This window comes from Argentina silus (assembly GCF_951799395.1).
Source record: "Argentina silus genome assembly, contig: scaffold_562, whole genome shotgun sequence".
NCBI lineage: Eukaryota > Metazoa > Chordata > Actinopteri > Argentiniformes > Argentinidae > Argentina > Argentina silus.
In genome coordinates, this window is record NW_028153161.1 from 1 (window position 1) to 10,000 (window position 10,000).

The following is a 10,000-nucleotide window of genomic DNA, read 5'->3' on the forward strand; positions in this document are numbered from 1 at the left end:
GGGGAGATGGGGGGGCGGTAGAGACAGGACAGAGATGGAGCTGTGCTCCGTAATGGAGGCTGATGGTCCTCCTGGCTGATGGAAGTCATCGGCCGCTCGGAGGGGCGGCGGGAGAGAGAGAGAGAGAGAGAGAGAGAGAGAGAGAGGTGATGGGGGTGGGAAGTGAAGATATGGGGTGTAATGGGAGGTTGAGGCAGTGTGTGTGTGTGTGTGTGTGTGTGTGTGTGTGTGTGTGTGTTTTTACAGTACGTGGGTTTGTCTGTGGGAGGTCGGGGCAGTGTGTGTGTGTGTGTGTGTGTGTGGGTTTGTGCCCCATTGTGTGGGAGAGTGAATGTGTGTGTGTTTTTACAGTATGTGGGTTTGTCTGTGGGAGGTCGGGGCAGTGTGTGTGTATGTGTGTTTGTGTGTGTGTGTGTGTGTGTGGAGGGGGGGGGGGGGAGAGGGGAGGGGTGAGAGGGTGAGGTGAGATGAGGCTGGGGGGGAGTGTGGGAGGGTGAGGGGGAGAGGGAGAGGGGAGGGGGGAGAGGGTGAGGTGAGATGAGGCTGGGGGGGAGTGTGGGAGTGGGGGGAGGGGGGAGGGGGGAGGAGAGTGGTACTATTTGGATCTCAGAGGGGGGTTGGAGACAGAGTGGGGCCATGGGTCTGGACCATGCTACCCTGTGTGTGTGTGTGTGTGTGTGTGTGTGTGTGTGTGTGAGAGAGAGACAAAGAGTGTGTGTGCGCGCGCGTGTGCGTGTGTGAGTGTGCGTCTGATGAAAGAGCAGAGGAATTGTCAGTGACAGCTGGCACTAAGCCGTTGAGGTGAAAGGGGGCTTAGTGTCACTCAGGAGCAGGACGCCTGAAAGACCGAACCCCCACCCCCCCCCCCCGCACCGAACCCCCGCCCCGGCAACTAGAGCTTGCCTGACGACAATCACCCCTGACAACCGCAAAGATGGACACGTGATTATATGATTATATGGTTATTAGCTTTGTTCGTTTGGTTACGGGCTACAAACATTGTGAGTTAATGTGTGTGTGTGTGTGTGTATGGGTGTGAGTGTGTATGGGTGTGTGTGTTCAAGAATAACAAAAACCTCACGATGTGAAACACGCACACGCACACATACACACACATGTGTGTGTGTGTGTGTTTCACATCGTGAGGTTTTTGTTATTCTTGAACTTCCTCCACAGCATTCCAGTGCAGTCCCTTCACGTTGCTATGGCTACTGTCGCCAGGTACAATGAAGTGTGTTTTGCGTGCGTGACACCGTCTCAGCTGCTGTTTGAAAGCGGTCAGACCGTACACACACTTCTGCGTGCGAGGAATGTGAGTCGCCGGACATCTGGGAAATGACTGAGATGTGATGCCATTGGGAATATAATTGAACTAACAGCGTGGATACAGACAGACAGGGTTATGAATTCAACAGATATTTGGCTCCGACTGCAATGGCAAAAAATCTGACCTTCTCTGCCCTTATATAATATATATATATATATATTTTTTACTTTTCATATATCCATAACTCATGTGTTTATTGGGTCATACAGGAGTGATTATGGCTGGTAGGAGTTGGAGTCCCACTACTGTGACTGTGTTTTGATGAACTGTAGTTTTATGAGTTCCAGCGAAGCAATGAACGTGGGCCACACTTTAAACAAACCGTATCTTCTAAAGCCTTCTGAAGTGTGTTTGTGTGGGGAGGGGATTTATGCTTTTTAATTACCTTCTGAATTTATGCTTTTTTTTATGAGCCAATTTTGGTTCCAGCAGGACTTTGTTTTATTTTACAGCACACAGATAAACGAAATCCAAAAACTATCACTGAGTTCAGTCAGTCCACATCCCCTCTACCGCAACTGCAGTGAGACGTCCTCCCCACCCTCCTCATCACTCCATCAGATTGGGCCATTATCCCAACCAGCGTGATCGACACGCGGTCTGTGAAGGTGTTTTATGACAGGCGAATGTGCCGGCTGCCCGTCGGTGTCCGAGCCGACCCCACCCATCAGGACCCTGCCCCCCCCGTCTCTGCCGGTCGGCGCCGAAGCCTTTTCCAATTAAGACACGCGTCACTTTGAGAAGTCGACGGCTGTCAAACTTGGGCCGTTTGTCTGATTTAGAGCATCCCCTTCCTGCTCCCGACATTTCGCTTTTCTGTATTTTTTTGGGGGGGACGGGGGGACGGGGGGGTATGGGTTGGCTGAAAGCCCACTGTGACGCTTGAGGCCAAACTATACCATCCGTGGTACCGTCTCTGAGCGTTTAACCGCTTGCAAAGGCAGCTTGTAGTAGTTTTACGCTTCAAGTCTCTTACGGAGGCGTGTATGCAGAGAAGTAAGCACATCATATCAAACATACATCGACAAATCATCTCAATAATGTTAAAACTAAAATGGGCCAAATCACCCTGCCCACACTGAAAGGTTCCGTATCGCATTCTAGGCTTGTATTTAAAACAGATAAACTGTGTTGACGTTTTTGATGATGATGGCCGACCTCAGATGACTGAAGGTTTCAAGAACACAGCTTCCCTTTATGAAATACAGTTTATTTTTTTTCCATCAGATCAACGTTGGTCACAGCGTATCTCGTCTTTAACGCCACGTATAGGCGTTGGAGTAGTTTTGGTGTTTAGGGGCGTTTCCTGTATGGCGGCTTTGCTTTGACCCCTGACCTCCGTTTGGGGTATGTTTACGCAAGGTCATTGGGTGTGTGTGTGTGTGTGTGTGTGTGTGTGTGTGTGCGTGTGTATGTGTGTGTGTGTGTGTGTGTGCTGTCCTTAACACACTCCCCTTCTCTCTCTCCTTCTCTCCCCCACCCTCTCTCCCTCAACCTCCCTCTGTCAGTTTCCTCCTCCCTCTCACCCGTCCTCCCCCTCCCCTCTCCTCTCCTCTCCTCTCCTCTAGAAGGACCCTGCTCAGGAGGGAGGGGTGGCTGACATCATCACCCCTCGTCTGATGTCTCCGTGACGACACGCATCCATAAACGTCGGGCTGCCAAGAACCTCTCAGCATCGCTCCCTCCGTCAAGGGCACTCTGACAGGAATGTCGATACACACACACCCACACACACACACGCACGCACGCACGCACGCACGCACGCACGCACGTCTCGGTTCGAGAGGGGCCTGTGGCTGTTGTGGCGTCTCCGTCTGTCTCCGTGGCGACCCAACGCCTTGGCCCGCCCCTCTGATAACAGTGTAATGTATGCGTGGCGGGCTGTTTAACAAGCTCATGTCGGTGAATAATGATAAGCCGCGTGTAAATCTATCGCAAAGGACCACTTAGGTGCCTGTAAAGGCAGGAGCAGGCATAAATTAAGATATGGATTACGACTGGGCATTAGGCTGAGGTGTGTAGTGTGTGTGTGTATGTCTGGTGTGTGTGTGTGTGTGGTGTGTGTGTGTGTGTGCTACTGTGCATGTGTGTATGTGTGTGGGTGTGTCTGGCGTGTGTGTGTGTGTGTGTGTGTGGGTGTGTCTGGTGTGTGTGTGTGTGTGTGTGCGCGGGGGGGGCCTTACCGTTCTGCACGTCCAGGATGTGGTGTTTGTCCAGCGTCCAGCCGCCCATGTTGGAGGCGTCCAGCTCGTAGCCCTGCAACGTGGCCGTCCGCTTCTCCCACAGGATCAGGTCCAGACACGACTCGTACTCGAACCCCACCGACACTAGGACCAGGGAGAGAGGAGCACGGGTCAGCACCCGCTCTCCGGACAACGTCAACAACCTTGTTATTCCACCTGACCAAGACCCGCCTCGGATCCAAGCGCCCGGAGAGGTCGCCCGGAGAGGTCGCCCGGAGAGGACGGCGAGCGAAGCGTCAGGGTGCTGGCGCCGACCCCATGGGGACGTGCGTAGCGTATGAGAGCTGACTAACGGGGACGGACGCGCGCGTCAGCGAACGCAGGCGACTAACCGTCCTCTGGGACTGCCGGTGGTACAGAATCATATCATACACCGTGGTACGGTCGTACCCTGGCATCACGTGGGTGGAGAGAAGAGAGGCCCAGACAGAGTCCATCAAGGAGAGAGGCTGACTTTCATACACGGTAATAACACTAACTGGATGTGACAGGGACACTAAATATTATGTCACTCAAGTGGCCATTTGATGACATCATTATCCTTTCCTTAAACCCACGCTAATGTTTATAGCAAAAGTGACATCGCTCTTGGCTCTCTCTCTCTCTCTCTCTCTCTCTCTCTCTCTCTCTCTCTCTCTCTCTCTCTCTCTCTCTCTCTCTCTCTCTCTCTCTCTCTCTCTCTCTCTCTCTCTCTCTCTCTCTCTCTCTCTCTCTCTCCCTCCCTCCCTCCCTTTTGGGAGTAATCAGTATCTGTCCCCATGACGACAATCCATCATCGCAACACCCCGCTGACATTTTTCAGAACTTTTTTTCGATCTTTTTCTGTGATAATTATCATCCCACAGCCTCTGTCTATCTGTCCACGTCTGGCAAGCCTTTTTAAAGTGCTATCTGTCTTCGGCCAATCACAGGACAGGGACACGGGACAGCAGACCAATCACATCAGGACATGGACCTGGGGTCAATCACCGCCCTGAGATTCCGTCCCGGCCAAACCACAGACCTAATGTGTTTGGGGGGAAACCAAACACGTCTGACGAAGGTGAAAAGGCAATCGATAACCACGGAACAGGCCCCCCCGCCCCCTCCCCCCCTCTCCCCCCTCCCTCATGGTGCAGGAACACATTAACCTACGTGCCTCCGCGCCCCTCCCCTCCGACACGCAGGCGGTGTTGATGGAAGGACTCTGACTATTTATTTATGAGAGAAGAAACAGGGGTAGTTTTCATTCACTTCCTTTCATGGCCCCCCCACCCCGACCTCGACCCCGAACCCCCTTTGACAGAAAACAAGCAACATGTCTGCCTGTCTGGCCTCTGAGTGAAACAGCGTGAGCCCTCCCCGGGCCAAGGTGCCAGGTCTGTCTGGGCTGTTACTGGGGGAGAACCTTCCCCACCAGCAGCTGAGACCACTGGATTAAATATAGAAGGAAGCCGCAAGGCTTCACCATGACCTTCGGAACGCAGAGAGAGAGAGAGGGAAAGAAGGAATAAACAAAGAAAAAATAACAACCCTGTCTGCGTTCCTCTCTGTGGTTTTCGTGTTGGGTAATCATACACGCAGGGAGAAGAGACCATCAGCACAAAACCGGAGAGGGAAAAAGACTGAACACAGAGTTTGTGTTTTACATGGAGATGATTAGCATATCTGCAGGGGTGGGGAGGCATCTCACAGACCATGTAAGACGATCTGTCTAAATACTCCTCAGCTCCTCGACCGACACACACAGCTGTAATGAATGTTTATTCTGACAGAAGTGTTATGGAGTTATTGCCACGGAAACCAGAAAAGGGACGCGTAGCCTAGCCTAGCGTACTCACCGACTGCCTCGGACAGGCCGAAGACCTTCTGGTTGTAGGCGTCCGTCTTGTCCCAGATGAAGGTGTAGGACAGGTTGGGCTGGGCCGGGAACCACTTCTGGAAGAGACGGCCCACCACCGCCACCATCAGGTGCACCTTCATCAGGTTGAAGGGGACACTGGCTTGGGTCATGGTCACCTTCAGCACGGGCTTGTAGCCGGCCGCCCGTGAGCTCAGGTACAACAGGTTGAGGTCGCTGCCGGGGATGGATGTCTCCTCCTGGAGCACCTGGGGGGGGGGGGGGGGGGGGGGAAGAGGTCAGAACGACACTCCAGGTATATGTGGTCAAGGACACTTCAGAGTGACAGAGGGCGAGGACGGAACCATCACGAGCTCACCCCAAGAGGAGGAGAGAGATTAAGAGAGGGGGGAGGAGGTAGAGAGAGAGGAGTGCGGGGAGGGGGGAGAGATATAGAGGGTTGAAACATCTTAAACCAGAAAGGGGAGAGGTAGAGAGAGAGAGAGAGAGAGAGAGATACATAGATACAGAGAGAGAGAGAGAGATACAGAGAGAGAGAGAGAGAGAGAAAGAGAGAGAGAGAGAGAGGGAGAGATACAGAGAGAGAGAGAGAGAGAGAGAGATACAGATACAGAGAGAGAGAGAGAAAGAGAGAGAGAGAGAGGGAGAGATACAGAGAGAGAGAGAGAGAGAGAGATACAGATACAGAGAGAGAGAGAGAAAGAGAGAGAGAGAAAGAGAGAGAGAGAGAGAGAGATACAGACGTGGAGAGAGAATAAATGAAGATGGGAAGGAGGTTATGGAGCACAGCTGGAGAAGGCTTAGGTGTACGTTCTGAACGCAGACAGCTCTCTCCCCGCTAGATTAGCCTTCCACATCTCTCCCAGTGTTGACTTTAACTACTGTTTACTCTGCTCTCTGGGTCTGATACCGTCTGGCGTGAACACAACGCCACACAGCTAAACACTCTGATCCCAGCGCGTTTGGTTTGGAGTTCCGCTCGCTATTTGAATGATGGAACATTGTTAAACTGACAAAGAATGAACAGAAAGAGACTTAGTCTCTGTGTGCGTCGGTCGACGATGTGTACAGTAACAACTCTGATATGAGTGTGTTTTAGCTGGGATGTACTGATAGGTTTGAACTCTCTCACGCTGCCTCACGTGAATATCAACCAGTCCATTTCTAACGGCACGTTTCGTACACGGACGCAATGCAACGCTCTTCACAGTCATACCCACAGAGGGTGTTTTGACTCCCAGTCTCGCCTTCTTTGAGAGGGAAAAGAGACACGTTGTGAGCCTGAGCTTACAACAACACAGAGACCTCCCAACCAGGCTCTCTCTCTGCCTCTCTGTCCTGGCTGCTAATGAAGATACAGCCAGGGCCGCTCTGGAGAGGGAGCTCATCCCAGCTTATGGTTACAGGAGTCCGCGGGAATGTTAAGATGTCCTCTGTACCTCAGAGAAAAAGAGAGATCTCTCTCCCTCCCTCTCCCTCTCTCTCCCACCCTCTCTCTCTACTGTCCTCCCTTTCCCCTCTGAAGGATTTGACTGGTGTGTATTTTCATTAGATGTCAGGAGTCTCCGGTGAGGGGGGGGGGCGTGGGGGGGGGGGGGGGGGAGTAAGAGCTTGATGTCGACTCTACGAGTCTCTGATATGTAATACGTTCGCCCGGTGACAACAGAATCAATCAGGATGAAAAACGAATCGAGGGAAAAAAACAAAACAAAACAAAACTGCTAAAAGCTAACAGACTTTGCAGCTAGGCCGTCGGGGGGTTCACACATGTCCACACACACACACACACACACACACACACACACACACACACACACACACACACACACACACACAGAGAGACTTGGCACTTAGACAGCGGTGTCCTGACAGTCTGGCTGCGCTACGGTGACTGGCGGTGTCACCTGAAACCCCGGCTTCACGACCACGCCAGGCGTGACCACGGAGTGTGTGTTTTCTTAAGGCCCTGAAAACACTGAATAGTGTGTAGTTCTTATGAGGTTCTGGTGGTGTGTGTGGTTCTGATGAGGTTCTGGTGGTGTGTGTGGTTCTGATGAGGTTCTGGTGGTGTGTGTGGTTCTGATGAGGTTCTGGTGGTGTGTGTGGTTCTTATTAGGTTCTGGTGGTGTGTGTGGTTCTGATGAGGTTCTGGTGGTGTGTGTGGTTCTTATTAGGTTCTGGTGGTGTGTGTGGTTCTGATGAGGTTCTGGTGGTGTGTATGGTTCTTATTAGGTTCTGGTGGTGTGTGTGGTTCTGATGAGGTTCTGGTGGTGTGTGTGGTTCTGATGAGGTTCTGGTGGTGTGTGTGGTTCTTATTAGGTTCTGGTGGTGTGTGTGGTTCTGATGAGGTTCTGGTGGTGTGTGTGGTTCTGTTGAGGTTCTGGTGGTGTGTGTGGTTCTTATTAGGTTCTGGTGGTGTGTGTGGTTCTTATTAGGTTCTGGTGGTGTGTGTGGTTCTGATGAGGTTCTGGTGGTGTGTGTGGTTCTTATTTGGTTCTGGTGGTGTGCGTGGTTCTCATTAGGTTCTGGTGGTGTGTGTGGTTCTAATAAGGTTCTGGTGAGGTGTGTGGTTCTAATAAGGTTCTGGTGAGGTGTGTGGTTCTAATAAGGTTCTGGTGAGGTGTGTGGTTCTAATGAGGTTCTGGTGGTGTGTGTGGTTCTGATGAGGTTCTGGTGGTGTGTGTGGTTCTAATAAGGTTCTGGTGGTGTGTGTGGTTCTGATGAGGTTCTGGTGGTGTGTGTGGTTCTGATGAGGTTCTGGTGGTGTGTGTGGTTCTTATAAGGTTCTGGTGGTGTGTGTGGTTCTAATAAGGTTCTGGTGGTGTGTGTGGTTCTAATAAGGTTCTGGTGGTGTGTGTGGTTCTAATGAGGTTCTGGTGGTGTGTGTGGTTCTTATAAGGTTCTGGTGGTGTGTGTGGTTCTAATAAGGTTCTGGTGAGGTGTGTGGTTCTAATAAGGTTCTGGTGGTGTGTGTGGTTCTTATAAGGTTCTGGTGGTGTGTGTGGTTCTAATAAGGTTCTGGTGGTGTGTGTGGTTCTAATAAGGTTCTGGTGGTGTGTGTGGTTCTGATGAGGTTCTGGTGGTGTGTGTGGTTCTAATAAGGTTCTGGTGGTGTGTGTGGTTCTCATTAGGTTCTGGTGAGGTGTGTGGTTCTAATAAGGTTCTGGTGGTGTGTGTGGTTCTGATGAGGTTCTGGTGGTGTGTGTGGTTCTAATAAGGTTCTGGTGGTGTGTGTGGTTCTCATTAGGTCGGTTAATTTTTGAAGAGTGCTGTTGAAGGGGAATGTCAAACAGATGGTGGTGTGATAGACTTGTGGAGGGATCTGAGAACCACCTTCTACTCTCACACAGTCTCCCTGATGAACACACACACTGGGTATTGTGTCTCGGGGTTGTGGTTGAGACGATAAGCCAGAATGCAGCTACAGTACGTTGATGTGGAATATTGCTGTATTGTCTTGTGGATCGTTGGTTGGATGAATGTAGATTCTGTTGTATTATGGTTTATTGGATGTATGTGGATTAACGCTGCCTCCACTGTAATGTATATGCCCCTCTAATTGCCTCCTGGGGGTTAATAAAGTTATATTGAATTGAATTGAATAATGCTCGGCAGTGACAGCAGTGACAGCGGTGACAGCGGTACAGGTCACGTTTAGTCATATTATCTGTGTTGTAAAGTCTTTGTTTTAGTCTCGTTTCTACTTTAGTTTCTACTTTAACCAACTCCTTTGTTGTTGTCCGCCATTTCAACAGGCTTTCCACAGAAAGAAACACAAACAGACGTTCAAAAGCTGTGTTTGGAGGGACGAGGGCAAAACCAAGAAAACAGCAGACTGGTACCGTGGCATGTCTGTATTAAAGCCCATCCCACTGGCACTGAGAACAGTTGTCGAGCTTTGACTACATTGTTGACACAACTCGTGGTCGAGAGGAAGGCAGTTCCCTAACTCCCTGGCTGTGTGAGAACCTGTTATTAGTTTGTGTTGGATCTGTGCAGGGCGTCAGTGTGTGGGTTGAAACAGTGATTTGGATGAGGATCAGACAGCAGAGGACCAATCTGCCTGATCTGCCACGGCTCCGCCTGCAATACCCCTCCACCAATCAAAACAAACAGCCTCTCCGCATGAGACCGCTACAGACGGCCGACGCTCCTGATAACACCCCACGGCGCTACCGACGACCTTGTGACCCCATCCTCACCCCACGCCGGCTCGGGTGGACGGCAAGGTGAAGAAAATGCAGTCACTCCGCTTAATATCAGGGGCTGATCCGTCCCGACTACTTTAAAAGCGATATCTACACGAACATCACTGCCGATAGTGGTTTTGGAACGCCCGGTGTTGGCGTCTCGCCCGTATCTAACGGAGATGATCCTCAGTGAGGTAAACAACCTCTCCTCGGGGTCGGCTCCTCCCCCCCTCGCACGCTGCAGGGCTGCGTTCTGGAGAACGAGGGAGTTACGTTACGTTCTCCATGTGGTGGTTCCATGTAACACGGACTGGAACACAACAACAATCGCTCTAGCCTGGTTGTTGGCGCGTCAGGTTTCATGTCTGTGTGTGTTCAACTGTCTTATCCAAAACACACA

The 10,000-nt window shown here is 51.4% G+C and overlaps 1 protein-coding gene across 1 annotated transcript in view; it reads right to left on the reverse strand.

Moving 5' to 3' along the window:
* Positions 1–3,510: 3,510 nt before the first annotated feature.
* The window catches only part of LOC310824401 (teneurin-3-like), a gene marked incomplete at both ends in the record, with an annotated part of 10,175 nt that continues 3,685 nt past the window's right edge, over positions 3,511–10,000 (reverse strand). The window contains 2 exons of the mRNA XM_083697653.1: positions 3,511–3,654; positions 5,391–5,658. Of these exons, the coding sequence (XP_083553779.1) occupies positions 3,511–3,654; positions 5,391–5,658 (412 nt within the window). The remainder of the gene's footprint in view (positions 3,655–5,390; positions 5,659–10,000) is intronic.